At 41.3% G+C, this 15,992-nt stretch overlaps 1 protein-coding gene across 9 annotated transcripts in view; it reads left to right on the plus strand.

Moving 5' to 3' along the window:
* The window catches only part of CACNA1E (calcium voltage-gated channel subunit alpha1 E), a 1,300,209-nt gene that overhangs the window by 861,067 nt on the left and 423,150 nt on the right, over positions 1–15,992 (plus strand). For all 9 annotated transcript variants that reach the window (XM_073593343.1, XM_073593351.1, XM_073593342.1 and 6 more), the window contains one exon: positions 14,740–14,846. In XM_073593343.1, coding sequence (XP_073449444.1) covers positions 14,740–14,846 — 107 coding nt within the window. The remainder of the gene's footprint in view (positions 1–14,739; positions 14,847–15,992) is intronic.

Raw genomic sequence — 15,992 nt, forward strand, 5'->3', positions numbered from 1 at the left:
TCTCGGTGGGAGGTTTTCAGCAACAGAGGCAATGCTGTCAATCCAGAAAGCAGTGGGCAAAATGGTATATTTGTGGGACTTTACATGGGGACTAGGAGAAAACTGTAAATGCAGATGCTAAAGCACATTTAAATTGAGGCCATAGTGCTATCTTAAGGTGGTTGTAAATCCCTACATATTCCCAGCAACGTGACTAGCCTCAGGTGATACACTGAGATCAAACAAATCCTTGTTTTCTGCAGTCTTCTCTTCTCTACATCTGTTCAAAGTGCACAATTTATGCAGTTTATCTGAGATTTGAGAAAGCAGGGGGGCAGAGAGCTGAAGTTACACTCTGTCTGGAAGGGACAGACCCTCTTTCACACAGGAACAGAGCTAAGTAGGTCAATCACAGGCTGTGTGCTGAAGCACCCTCCCCTGTCACCTTTTTACCTCTTGTTGTCAGACAAACTTTTCAGAAGTGCAGATAGCACAAGAACAAGGCAGCAGACAGAAATTACACTTAGTGCTCTGGATTGAGACAAGTACTACTATATATGTTTTGTTCATATTTCCTGTCTGAGTTTTGCAACCAGTTTAGCTCTTTAGGAACAGTGATGATGAATTGAAGGGTGGTATTGAGAAAAAATAGCCCTGCTTGCTATTTTTGATAGATTCTTACTATTATGAATTCTATTACTATTATTATTTTTATCATTGCTCAAATGGCGGTAATAATAATTATGTGTTGAAGGTATAGGTAATTGAGGTGGGGTTATTGTACTTGGGCCAATAGGTTTATTTTTTGTTAGTTCCCTCCTTCCCCTTCCATTCTAAATCCCTTATAATTCCTTGTCCATTATTGTGGTCACATGATTAATAAAGCGCACGCACGCGAAATGAATTGACATATCAACACCCCAGCATACATGGATGTGCTCCACTACAGCGTAGTGTCACCGCACCCTCCCCGGCCCTGTTCGGCATCCGGCGCAGTCTGCATGACATCACTCCCGGCTCATCTAGCCCTGGCCGGCGCGATTCCAGTCTGTTGGATGCTAGGAGCTTCCTGCTGTATGCTCCATTTGGGGCTTCACTATTGGATAATCCCTTCTCAGCAGAAGGTACTTCCTGTCGTGTACACTTCACAGGGCTCCACCTTGCCACCTAATTGAAAAAGGGGCTTGCTTATCCTTTGCATAGAATTACCTTTTTTTGCAATTTTTTTACCTGTGGATGCTTTTATCATTCATTTATATAATAATATATGTGTTGTTTATGCTCTTTTAAGCTCTTTTTGTGTCAAATATTAAATCTTGTTGTGGTCATCGATCGATAACACCAAGTTTCTGTGGACTAACATATGATTCCGCAACAGTGGACATCTCACGAGCCACTCCTACAACATATTAGTCCTAAGCGCTTGAATTGAGATAATTATTGTTTGTGTCTTTCATAAATTTGACTCATATACAACCTCTTGTTCAGTTTTGACCATACACACTATTGATACAGCAAATGCATCCAATGTAATTTGTTGTACATACATTTTTTATATGAGGAAGCCATGGGCACAGCTCTCTACAAAATAGACATTCAGACATCATTTCATGTGATAATATTTTTTACATGCCAACAAGCAAAATGGGAACGCTGAACATTTTTAAAGCCTGCTCAAACACAACTTAACAAGACAGGGAATACAATCTATGAAACAAATGAAATCATCTTCAAACTATACAGATACTGCTCGTTTAACGACTTACCTGTTTAACGACCACTCGGACGACCAGCTCTCCCCACCTGAACAACACGCTGTACATCATTGTATTGTACAGTACAGTATTTTCATTTGTGTTCTGTACTTATGCAAATTAAAACAACTTTATTGAGTTGGAGTTTTGTGTTTAGACCTTTTTTTCGGAGTACTGTACATTACAGTAGTTAGGAATGCTTACACATACTGATTACTTGTGAATCTTCGTTTAACAACCAATTTGTTTAAAGACATGGTCATTGGAACGGAACCTGGTCGTTAAGTGAGGAGAACCTGTATAATTTTTTTTTTTTTTATTTATTTCAGGTACTTATATAGCGCTGTCAATTTACGCAGCACTTTACATATACATTGTACATTCACATCAGTTCCTACCCTCAAGGAGCTTACAATCTAAGGTCCCTAACTCACATTCATACATACTAGGGACAATTTAGACAGGATCCAATTAGCCTACCAGCATGTCTTTGGAGTGTGGGAGGAAACCAGAGTACCCGGAGGAAACCCACGCAGACACAGGGAGAGCATGCAAACTCCAGGCAGGTAGTGTCGTGGTTGGGATTCGAACCAGCAGCCCTTCTGACTGCTAGGCGAAAGTGCTATCCACTACACCACTGTGCCACCCATGTTATAGTTTACCTAGATACAGGCACCCCTTTCCATCAAAAAGTGTCAAACAGGACAGTTGTATAGTTTGATTAAAAATCACATGGATTGCCCGATTCGGTTAACACCTTTTGAAAACCTCAGTCTGAAAGTTGTTCATTCAAAAGGTCTGGTTTCCACCTTTTATCTAGCTCTCACTGATTCCATGGGCTTGACAAAACTGTAGTACGCAGACAAATGGGAAGAGGACTTGGGGGAATCCTTGGATCAGGCAGATTGGAACAACATTTCAGCTTCTGTAGCTAAGTGTTCTCCCAACATTTTTACTCACAAGAATGCTTATAAAATTTTCTCACGGTAGTACATGACACTTGACTGAATTGCTGAATTTGCCGAATTTGCCCCAAATGCCTCTTCTGACTGATTTTGAGGCTGTAAAGAATGCAGCACCTTAATTCACATCTGGCGGGCGGCGGCGATGCCCCAAAGCTAGTCAATTCAGGATCTGCTTTTATAATATGCTTAGATAGTTCATGAACATGAATCTAACAAGGAATCCTTGTGAAGCACTGCTTCACAGGCTGGGGGGACCTCTCTAAATGCCAATGAAAACTAGTGGGTTTTGTGTTTCTTGTAACAAGGCAACCACTAGCCAAAGCATGGAGGCAACCAACAATCAATTTTGCAGATGTTAAACAATGGATGCATTTTAGTGCATGAAAAGCGTGATGCTCAACAACACCCATTCTAAATTTTTAAAAATTTGGTTTCTTTGCCTATTTATTTATTTCAGGTACTTATATAGCGCCGTCAATTTATGCAGCGCTTTACATATATATATTATACATTCACATCAGTCCCTATACCCTCAAGGAGCTTACAATCTAAGGTCCCTAACTCACATTCATACCTATACTAGGGCCGATTTAGACAGGATCCAATTAACCTACCAGCATGTCTTTGGAGTGTGGGAGGAAACCGGAGTACCCGGAGGAAACCCACGCAGACACAGGGAGAACATGCAAACTCCAGGCAGGTAGTGTCGTGGTTCGAACCAGCAACCCTTCTTACTGCTAGGCGAGAGTGCTACCCACTGCGCCACTGTGCCGCCTAGAATACAGTAGCCATCTAAACCTCGATCACTCTCTACTCTTGTTTTAGCATAAATTGTAGGGTGCAGGATGAGCTGTGTGCCCAAGGACCCCCTACCCTTAACCCTCCTCATTCGCATTTTATTTTTTACTCTATTCATGCTCCTCTTTCTAACTTGTATCCTCTTCCATACCTAACAACTGGAGTTTGGACTAAACCTACAACAATTACCCCTACTATCACCCCCCTCAACTGTCTCGTGAAAGGGAACATTCCATCACATCACTGGGATTTACAGTACAGTTGATATTTAATTTATCTTTCCCCATCTGAAGGCAATATGTACTGTATGTAACTTATGGTACCAAAATCAAAGGCATTATTTCCTTTGCTATTTTGTTTATGCATTTTTTTGTTTCTCTATCTGTACAACTGTATGTTTACCACCCACGTCTTTGTTAAACAAACAGGATAGTTGTGAGTAATATAGCACTTACACTAGGCATTCTGCAGAGCTCATTTCTTCATCCATTGCATTCAGTCAGAAGTGGGTGGGATATGCTTATCAAAATCCTCAGCGCTTGCTGTGAATCTAGAAGAGCAGAATGTACCTAGTTACTGTCAAAAAACTCAGGAATTGCCATTTTAATTCTGGAATTATATGCTACAGGTATGTACATTAACTGATTGCTTTTCCACATTAAACTGTGGCAAAAAATCCTGTAAATTTTAGATTTTAAAGGAGAAGTGTGGGAATGCAACCCCCCCCCCAAAAAAAAAAAAACATATATACACACCTCAGACTGTTGCTGCAACTGTGCCCCGGCCAGCTCTAGGTCCAAGACCTGAGCACACATCACATGACGCTTATTGGTCAGTATTCAATCCACTCTGAGTAGAATCTCACTTCTCTATCCCCCATCCACCTCTGTACCCCCCCATCCACGTTCACCTCTGTATCCTTCCGTCCGCCTCTGTACCCCTGTCCACCTCTTTACCCCCCCATCCACGTTCACCTCTGTATCCCTTGTCCACCCCTGTACCCCCCATCCACCTCTGTACCCCCCTTCCACGTTCACCCTTGTATCCTTCCGTCCACTTCTGTGTCCCCCATCCACCTCTATGCCCCATGTCCACCTCTGTACCCCCCTCCCATCCACGTTCATCTCTGTATCCTTCCGTCCACCTTTGTACCCCCCTATCCACGTTCACCTCTGTATCCTTCCATCCATCTCTGTACCCCCCCTTCCACCTCTATACCCCCCATGTCCACCTTTGTACCCCCATCTACGTTCACCTCTGTACCCCCTCCACTTCTGTACCCCCCATCCACATTCACCTCTGTATCCTTCTGTCCACCTCTGTACCCCCATCCACATTCACCTCTGTACCCCCCATCCACGTTCACCTCTGTACCCCCCCTCCTCCACCACACCTCTATACCCCCCCATCCACGTTCACCTCTGTACCCCCCTCCTCCACCACACCTCTGTACCCCCAATTCTCTGCACCTGTGAATCCCCTTCCCCTTCTCTCCACGGTGATCTTTCTCACCTGATCACATGGTGGTGCAACACAGTCTCCGCCTATCAGACCCGAAGCACACAGCCAGAACACTTCACTCGACTGTGTGCTACACAGGTCTGTCAGGCAAGGGTGGGGGCGGGAGGAACACAGAATGCTGCTCTGTCATTCCCTGTCACTCCGGTCTGCTGCTCCTGACAGAGGGAGAAGCGGGACGAGTAGGCTCAAGCACATGAAGCCTGCAGCTGTCCCGCTCTCTTGTCATATTGTGGCCGCTGCTTGGGACAGCAGGGGGGGGATTGGCTGCACCTGCTACTCTGGGAAAACTGCAGGCAGCGCAGGGCTTAAGTGGCAGCTGCTTTGGGCCCCACAGTGATGACAGGGCCCAGGACAGCTGCCCCTTTTGCGCTGGGTTAAAGACGGCCCTGACAGACAATAATTGCAATTTAAAAAGCCACAGATGTGGGGAAATTAACCTTTAAATGCCATTTTAACCTGTGTGTGTCACCTTGTATGTCTATACCAAGGTCAAACATTCCAGGGTACGTAAACCTTTGATCGGGGCCATTTGGGTGATTTCTGTTATCATTATGATTAAAAAGGAGCCAAACAACTATGTGATAATAAATGGCTTCATATGATTACTATCCTTAAATAAATTTTTTTTGGCATGATCAGTGATATTTTCAATATTAATGCCAAGTTTTCCAGGAACCTCTTCAAAGGTGGTGCCAGGAGTCCATAGCAGAGGGCGCACTGGTGCCCCACCCGACTTTACCCTAGAAGAACAAAAGGGAACAACTTCTCTTGTATAGATTCCAGAAAGTGAACCTACACCAGAAATCCTGTTGATTAATGGGAGACTAACACCCAATTGACAGACTGGTATTACTGTTGGAACCGCTTCTCTGCTCATGCAAGTCTTTGGGAAATGCAAAAACAGCTTCAAGCAGGTCAAATGCAGATCAGCTGCAATTAATTCTGAATGATCTCAGAAGTGTCGCTGAAGAAAGCACACTGAATTTATCTATCGATACCAATTAACACACCCTTACACATAATTTTTCACAAAGAAAATGCGCTTATATTCATTTTATATTTGTGTTTAGCTATTTGACCCCTGACGCTGCCACACCCCCCCCCCAACACACCCTCCAACCCTAACTCACCTATTTTCTCATGTCCAAGGTGCCAAGTTCCTATAGTTGTGGCCTGTAACAAAGTTTAACTCCTTTCACCCTAGATCTACTTTCCTTTGTCTGTGTGTGCAGTAGAACACAATAGATATCCATGGGACTTTCTCTTAAGGCAGGAGATGCTCAGAAAATTGCCCCATAGTAATCTATAAGGAGATACTACACAGGCATGTGACAATGCACATGCTTGGGGATAAGTCACTCAGGCACTGAGCACTGTATTATGCGAACTGTTTGTTGAGGTTTGCTTGTTTAGCAAATCATTTTCTGGGGTTTGTCAGGAGGCATCTAAAATCTAGTTTAAGAGTTTTTGTGTTTTTATGAAGCTAACACAGGCTTACTTTATCTAGCTAAATTATTACTTTTTACATTTTATTTCCTGTGTGAAAACATGAAATAACCTTGGAAACAATACAATAAATATTCTGTGAATGCACCAACAGAAGAACAGAAGAGTCTTTCAAGTAATAAGAGCTGAGTTATGAATGTGAATGATGTCTGTTATTTGTACTCTATATAAATCCATCTTCAGCAAGTCAGATAACACATTTATTGCAGACATCAGGGCAGCACAAGGCTTGTGATCTGTTCTCCTACATTCTAACTGGCACTTGGAAGTGTGTAGGAAAAATCTGATAATTGAGAAGTTCTTAGTTAAGCCTTAATTAGAGAAGCCTTAATTAGCAAAAGAACAACTTTATCAACTTTGCACTGTTGTAAAATTTGGCCATCAGCAGGACTTGCTGGTAGCATCTGTGGTCCAGATTCGCTATTTTAGTGAGGAGCATATGTATAAAGAATTTGCTAAGGAAGGCAGACCTCATTGCCCATAGCAACTAACTTCCAGTTGGCATATGTACTAAATTGTTTCCTAGGCCTCAAAGGTGGGGGAGTACAAGCACCTTGTGGTATCTGCAAGTACCTTTGTTAGTCTTCTAATTGACCTCCCTGCCCCTGTGTTGCTCATTGGATCCCTTGACCAGACCCTTTAAGGGAGTCTGGTAAAGCCAAGTCAAGGTAAAGCCTACCCAATGCTAAATTCTGTCTTTGATATTTAACTGTTGAGTGACAGGAATAGTTCAGTGAGGTTTAGGTCTTAATACTGACAGGCAGAAGTCAAGACTCCTTTTACAGCCTGGGCCTAGGATGCTAGTGGACCCAGAAGGAAGCAATGATCAATTTGAAGGCTAACACAGCCACTTTGGTGCTTTCAATTGATCACGATTAGCTTAGAAAATTAGAGACAAAGTCAGGTTCACTTTAGGATATCAGAAATATACGTAAATTTTCTTCATGATTCTATCCTAATGATAGCAAAATATTGCTTAGTCTTTTCTTCTAACTTCATTGTCTTACATGTAATGTACATTCAGCTTAGGAAAAGAAGGCTTCGAAATTACAGAGCTCAATTCTTAAAGAATTTTTTGGGACTCTTTAATGACTGGAATAGTACCACTGGATTGGTGTAAAGCCAATGTGGTGCCTAGATTTAAAAAGGGATCAAAGTCTTTACGAAGTAACTAAAGACCTGTTAGTTTAACTTCAATAGTTGGGAAGATACTAGAGAGTTTAAAAAAAAGATCACAAAGATGAGTTCTTACTAGAAAAAAATATTTTAAGCAGCAGATTCATGAAAGACAGAAGTTGTCAGACAAATCTCATTTCTTTTTATGAGGAGGTAAGTAAAACCTTGGACAGAGGGGTGGCTGTGGATGTAGTATACTTGGATTTTGCAAAAGCGTTTGACACTGTTCCCCACACACAGCTAATGTGTAAAGTAAAATCAGTTTGTAAATTTATAGAAAACTGGCTAAAAGACTGTATTCAGAGAGTAGTGGTTAATGATTCATACTCTCAATGGTCTATAGTTGTTAGTGGTGTACCCCAGGGTTCAGTTGTGGGAACCTTATTTTTTAATTGATTTATAAATTATATAGGGTCTAGGATTAAAAGTACCATTTCAGTCTTTGCAGATTACACCAAGCTATGCAGTGGATTAACATCCTTACAGGGTGTCTCCAACTTACAAACCAGCCTCAATGCACTGATTAATTGGGCAACTAGGTTTAATGTTGATAAATGTAAAGGTATGTAATTGGGGGCTAAGAATGTGCATGCATTATACATACTAGGGGGGAGTACAACTGTGGGAATCAATGGTGGAGAAGGATCTGGGTGTTCTGGTAGATCATAAGCTTAATAATAGCATGCAATGCCAAGCTGCAGTTTCCAAATTGAGCAAAATCCTTTCTTGTATTAAGAGAGGTATGGGCTCCAGGGATAGGGATATCATTTTGTCCCTGTACAAATCATTAGTAAGACCTCCCATGGGGGATCTCAGCTATGAGAAAAGATTAGAGGAACTGAATGTATTCTCTCTGGAGAAGAGGAGATTATGGGGGGTTAAGGGGGATATGATCAACATGTATACATACATAAGGGGTCCATATAGTGAACTTGGTGCTGAGTTATTCACTTTAATGTCATCACAGGGGACAGGGGGGCACTCTTTACATCTGTGGGCAAAGAGATTTAATCTCCAAATACAGAAAGGTTTCTTCACAGTAAGAGCTGTGAAAATGTGGAATTGACTCCCTCAAAAGCTGGTTCTGACCAGCTCAGTAGATTGCTTTAAAAAAGGCCTGGATTCTTTCCTAAAGGTATATAATATACTAACTGGATACTAACATTTATAGGTAAAGTTGATACAGGGAATATCCGATTGCCTCTTGGGGGATCAGGAAGGATTTTTTTCCCCCGCTGGAACAAATTGGATCATGCTTTGCTGTTTTTTTTGCCTTCTTCTGGATCAACTGTAGGTATAGGTTTTTTCCCTTTTATTGGTTGAACTAGATGGACTTGTGTCTTTTTTTTCAACCAAACTAACTATGTAAAGGAGGAATGTAGGCATGGCATGATTTGGCAGAAAATCACCTGGACAGGTTAGGAATAAATGTTGCAATCTTTATAGTTCTTATAAATCATATAAATAGTAATATCACAGATGGCAAAGCAGGCTTCTGTCATTCATTGTTTGTGGGAAATGTGCCTGTAAATTCAGTACACAAAGGAAAGCTGCTTTTTTTATGGAAACTTGAAGGAAAACTCAACTTTTGTTTAAAAAAAAGCTTCTTCTCCAGACAAATGTTATACACTTAAGAATTTAAAAACATTTCATTGCAGATTCCTACCTGTTTTTGCCTTGGAGATACTGACGCAGAATTCTGAGAGAGGCTCTGCCTGCCTTGATCACACAATCAGTCTCAGTGTGATAATAGGAAAACCCTGTATCTCAGTGTCCTTGTAGATGTGTAGTATATTTGAGCTGTATATCACCAATGTTGCCTGATTTGCTCCAGTACCGTAAATGTAGACAGTGCTGGGGTCACCTGAAATTATACCTCATCTTTCATGGAAATATCTGGGAAAAGCAGTGAACCAACCAACAAGTGCTCAGAATTCTAGAGGATGTTCTGTTTGCTGTGTACAGAACGTTTGACAGTGTTGTTGATGTTGCAAGGATGTGACCTTTTTTTTGGCAGTTTTGCAAAAATAGGAGCTCTCTGTGGAATGAAACAGGTACTATTTAATAACATTAAAGCAGAACTCCAACCATATAGCTAAATATAAAGTTGCAATAGTTATAAGTGAATTGTTTAGCCAAAGATTTTGTGATTGCGTTCACCCATTATTATGGTTCATACACCAGTGCTGCATTCCATAGTCAGGAGAGTGACCCCACATTCAGGACCCCTGTGGGAGATTCCTCTTTCCTGCAAGTCAAGATTAAGACCTGTCCTTCCTGTACCCCCCTCCTATCGGTCTACTGCTAAATGCTAAATTCTCCACAGACCATTGGAGTTCTGCCATCTAAAGGCATCATAAACCTTCATACCTGCACCCTGCATTTTTCACCTGCATATGATGTGAATCAATCATTAATTTCATGGTGTCATTTGTTGACCTGCACACAGCCTATAGCAGAGTAAATCTTCACATTCCTGTGTCAGCAGTTTCTGTTAGTGTTCAAGTCAATGTTGCCACCTTTTCTTCAAGCCAGACCTAAACACTAAAGGGCATTCAGCGGCACATGGCAGTATTTATAAGCCCCCACTTATTCCACCAGCATTCCCCCTTACATCGGAGTTCCCAAAGCCCCCCTTACATCAGAGTCTGCAGAGCACCCCTTACATCTGAGTCTCTCTTATTTAGTGTACTCAGAGGGATGGAGGAGACTTTAGTAACAGGTAGTGGATTGTAAGCTCACTCGCCCCCCCCCCCCCCCCAAGGATGAAGACTCAGGCATCAGCATCTTTTCTTCAGCTTTCATCCATGAAGTATCTGCCGGCTGCTGGGCTTTAAATTTCCCACCCTCACATGCCTTTTCTGAGGCACAGAACACTGGGGTTTGGAGTGTGGTTGGGCAGACACAGGGGTGGGGGGAGGAACAGATCAGCTCTCTCTCCTTTCCCATCCATGCAGGGGAATGGAGGGGAAACTGTGATGGCTCTGCGCAGTGTGATAGAGAGTGTCACAAGCTTAGACAACTGCAGCCAGCCCTCCAGGCAGTTGGCAACCCTGGTGAATAGGGTGTGCCCAGGCACACAGTCCGGTCTAAATTATGTGTCCAGGTTTCAGGCGGTCTGAAACCCAAACACACTATTCAAAACCCGGACTTTCCAGGTGGCAACCCTAGTTCAAGCATAATGAATTCAGCATGGCACTGCACAAGTTAATGTATGACCTCTATTTGTAGTCTAAGAACTGACTTTTCTTCTGAACAAACTATATATCCCACAATCCCTTGGTCTCTCAGTCCAGTGCTGAAGCAGGTGAGAGGTAAACAGTAATTACATATGACACAGTCACAAACAGGCAGAACAATTAAGGAAAGCACACTGTCCTGAAAGAGATGTGTTTACGTGTTTTACATTAGCACTCCCAATTTGTGATGTAATACAGAGGACATGGACATTGTGTGATCCAGAACAAGAACTTACCTATCCCTGCTGACACACTAGGTTTACTAATAAATGGCCATAGGGGAATCCATCAGCCATGACACAACAAATTGAAGCCACAACAGGTAAGCCCATTATTACAAGGTAATCATTACAAGCAACACAGGGAATATAACTACGCCAATACCTAGTTAAAACAACAGAAGCATTTGAAAGTGTATGGTTCCTTTAACAGTTTAATGGATGGGGTAGGTCATAGTTTTAGGTGGGTGGATAGGTCCAATCTTGACTTAGAGGGAGATAAAGATCCTGTATACATCCCGATTCTAAGGTAAAGGATGGATACTCTTCAAATGTAAAGTAACTTATTGGTTATTTTATACATTTTGGTGGACACAAAAGTGTCATTTAAAGTAGAGTTGTTATTTATTACTCCAGGTGTTCAATTTTTTTTGTCATATTTAATGGTATACTCTGATCTAAATTAAAAATGAATAATTGAGAAGTACACAGAGCTCAAAGCCTGCCTTTTAAGGGTTGCTGTTTTTGATTCAGGCTACACTGTAGTACTCCAGTCCTATCCACTGCTTTTTATGTGGTTAACTGTTAACCCATTTTGCTTTTCCTTTAGTCAAATATGCTGACTGAAGGAGTGAGTCAATATTGGTGATCTATCAGTGTGCTTCCGCTCCTTCACTGTCCAATCAGGAGGCTGCATGTAGTTGACACCACTGAGAATCCTTAATCATAGTCCTTGTTAGCACTGGGCACCTGGGGTGCATTCCCCAGATATCCTGCAGATTGCCCTGGGTCCTGAGGCTGTGACCATCCACCATTGTTTTTTAAATTTTGTGTGTTCGCTACTGTGACACCACTCACCAAGTGCTGAGATTTGTGTGTCTGAAGGACTTATTTTGTGGGTATGAGAATTATGGGATATATGTCCTGTGTATGTATGTAGTGATTAGGCTCAAGTTCTATTTAAAGTGGAGCTAAAGGCACACATACTTACCTTTGTTCCAACAGTCCGACACCCGTGAGGTTCCTCCCCGATGCCAGCATGTTCTTCCTGGGTTCCCCTGGGTGCCAGTCTTTGACCATTTTGATTGGCTGGTGCAGGATGAGGTCACTCTTGCACATGAGTGAGAGTGCAGTCATGTGATCTGAGTTGTGCATGCACAGCTCAGTGTGCATTCCTTAGAGGATTGCGCATAGGCAGATAAGTATACTTTATTGCAGAAGAGACATTGAATATCTCCCTGCAATAAAAACCCTCCCTGTTCTTGATTGTGGCCACACCCATCATTAGCCATGGCAGGCTATGATCCCTGCATCAGTTTTCTCACTGTACTGCCCAGGGATGACTAAGGGTTGTTCAGAACCCTAGCAACACCCTTTTCCTTTACGCCACCAAAGTGGTGTTACCCTCCTGGTTGGATTTTCTGGTAGAGTGGTATCACAAAAGTAATTGGAAAATAATTAAAATTGCTTGCCAAAAAAGACAGTTCCAATATACTGTAAGGTGTATGTCCTGCAACCAAGTGTTTAGTTGTTTTTCTGGAGTTCAGCTTTATTGTATTAAAAATTTTTCCTTAAAGCTCTTTAATCTTCTAGATAACAATGGCCGTTTCCTTGACAGTTAACTCATGATAATCTCTTTTACCTGTAGTGAGTACCATAGTAATGGATCGTTTCTGGGGTCCTCTGTTACCACCAGGTATTTCTCTCACGTTAACTGTCTGTTTGGCTGATGTGACATTTTTGCAGCTTCATTCAAACCCATTGAATAAGAAAGCCTGCAGGGACCCATCTGGAATTCTTTATATTCTACTATAGTATGTAGCAATGCTTTGCTGCTTAACTAAAATAGAACCACAGGGGCTTCTTACCAACCTACTATGTAACAGACATCCTCAAAACAAAGCACGCTGGGCAGAAATGACACTCAGAATCGCCTTTGTAAATCACTTAAGAATGAATGCCAGGTAATTAATTGTAAGGAAGGGAATGGAGCTCATTCTTGCAAGTAAAATATGAATAACTATAGACCATTTTATGAAAGTGGGGGACAGAACAATAAGAATTGCACAATGGGCAGTAACCCGTAGCAACCAATCAGAGATAATCATTCAAAGATTACAATAAACTTTAAAGTTAAATACTAATTCAAAGAGGATCTACATCAGTATTTTTTTCTGAAATGTTCTACCTTTTATCTTTAATTAGCAGTCCTTGCGCTCCATTGAATTTGCTTAGGCTCAAACGAAGTCATCAGTTTGCTGCAGGCGGGAGGAAATATATCCTCACTCTCCTCTCTCTCCCAGATGTCAAACAGAGACATAGGGGTTGATTTACTAAAGGCAAATGGACTGTGCACTTTGCAAGGGCAGTGGTTCCAGAGCTTAGTAAATTAGGGGAATGTCTGGTGACTTCCGTCATCCAATCATGTGTAAGCAAAAATTTTCTTTTTTTGATTTCCTTACATGTGATTGGGTCTTCTTTGCAAAGTGAAGCTTTACCTCATTTACTAAGCTCTGGAGCAACTGCACTTGACAAGTCTATTTGCCTTTAGTAAATCAGCTAACTTTGTTGCAAGTTACAAGTTCACAGACTAGGGGATATTTTGTGTCAGACATTTATGAACACAGTCAAGAACTTCACCAGAAATGTTGGCATTGTGTCATCTTTGAGCAGCTTTTATATCATACTCCCTCTTATGTTTAAGTATTCTGATGTGGACACGTCTACATTTTTTATTATGTCTTTTACATGTGCTATTCCTTGCCATTGTAAGTTTAAATTGTAAACTATTAAGAAATATGCATACGCTATATAAATAATAAGAAAAAAAAAATTTACTTTAAAGCAAACTTGGCTCAGGCCATGGTAACACCAACAATAACAATTGAATAGAAGAACCTTAAAAATAGTATTTAGTGCTCAAAATCTTCTCCTATGGGGATTCCGCACGGGGCTGTTACAATGCAATGGTTGCTGCCATCTTGGATTTCCCTGTGATATATGAGGTGAACAACTGTTAACTCCAGCTAACTGCCTGCATTCCTTCTCTTTTCTCATGGTCCTTAATGTTTCTTCCCATGCTCATGGGAAACAAAATATTGTGAAACCTGACCTGTTGATTTTGACCTAATTGTTCCAAGATCTCATTTGCTGGGGGTTATTTACGAAAAGCAAATCCACTTTGCACTACAAGTGCAAACTACAAGTGCAACGTGCACTTGAAATTGCACTGAAAGTGCACTTGGAAGTGCAGTCGCTGTAAATCTGAGGGGAAGATCTGAAATGAGGGGAAGCTCTGCTGATTTTATTATCCAATCATGTGCAGGCTAAAATGCTGTTTTTTATTTTCCTTGCATGTCTCCCTCGGATCTAAAGTGACTGCACTTCCAAGTGCACTTTCAGTCAAGTGCTTGTAGTGCAAAGTGGATTTGCCTTTAGTAAATAACCCCCATTAAGCTCTATACTAAGGTTGCAGTTGTCTCACCATGTTGTACAAGCAATACCTTCATTAAAATCATTAAAATGCTCATTAAAATATCTTTACATTCAAAATATGTACTGGTTTTCCTTAACTCTCCATCTACTCCTTTTGAATACATGATCCTTGCTACTATAATCGCAAATTGCATTGTCCTGGCATTGGAACAGCACCTTCCTGGAGATGACAAAACGCCCATGTCTCGTAGATTGGTAAGTTCCTCTACAATGTCTTTCTATAGACCTTGAGCTCTTGTGTTGTATTTTTCCATCAATGCCTCCATATAATTTCAATCACGTAACATAGTTTACAGCTTTTAATCAAATGTAACTTTCAATTGAATGTCTCTATGCCACATGAATTGCCTTCTCTCTCTCTCTGTCTCTGTTTCTCTCTCTGTCTATTTATTTATATAAATACAACATGTGTGTGTATATGTATGTATGTACATATATATATAGATCTATATATATATAGATATATCTATATATATATAGATCTATATATAGATGTATAGATAGATAGATCTATATATCTATATATAGATATATAGATCTATCTATATATCTATATATATACAGTGGGGCTGGAAAGTATTCAGAACCCCTTAAATTTTTCACTCTCTGCTATATTGCAGCCATTTGCTAAAATCATTTAAGTTCATTTTTTTCCTCATTAATGTACACACAGCACCCCATATTGACAGAAAAACACAGAATTGTTGACATTTTTGCAGATTTATTAAAAAAGAAAAACTGAAATATCACATGGTCCTAAGTATTCAGACCCTTTGCTCAGTATTTAGTAGAAGCACCCTTTTGATCTAATACAGCCGTGAGTCTTTTTGGGAAAGATGCAACAAGTTTTTCACACCTGGATTTGGGGATCCTCTGCCATTCCTCCTTGCAGATCCTCTCCAGTTCTGTCAGGTTGGATGGTAAACGTTGGTAGACAGCCATTTTTAGGTCTCTCCAGAGATGCTAATTTGGGTTTAAGGCAAGGCTCTGGCTGGGCCATTCAAGAACAGTCAAGGAGTTGTTGTGAAGCCACTCCTTCGTTATTTTAGCTGTGTGCTTAGGGTCATTGTCTTGTTGGAAGGTAAACCTTCAGCCCAGTCTGAGGTCCTGAGCACTCTGGAGAAGGTTTTCGTCCAGGATATCCCTGTATTTGGCCGCATTCATCTTTCCCTCGATTGCAACCAGTCATCCTGTCCCTGCAGCTGAAAAACACCCCCACAGCATGATGCTGCCACCACCATGGTTCACTGTTGGGACTGTATTGGACAGGCGATGAGCAGTGCCTGGTTTTCTCCACACATACCGCTTAGAATTAAAGCCAAAAAGTTCTATCTTGGTCTC

Source organism: Aquarana catesbeiana, linkage group LG07 (assembly GCF_042186555.1).
Source record: "Aquarana catesbeiana isolate 2022-GZ linkage group LG07, ASM4218655v1, whole genome shotgun sequence".
NCBI lineage: Eukaryota > Metazoa > Chordata > Amphibia > Anura > Ranidae > Aquarana > Aquarana catesbeiana.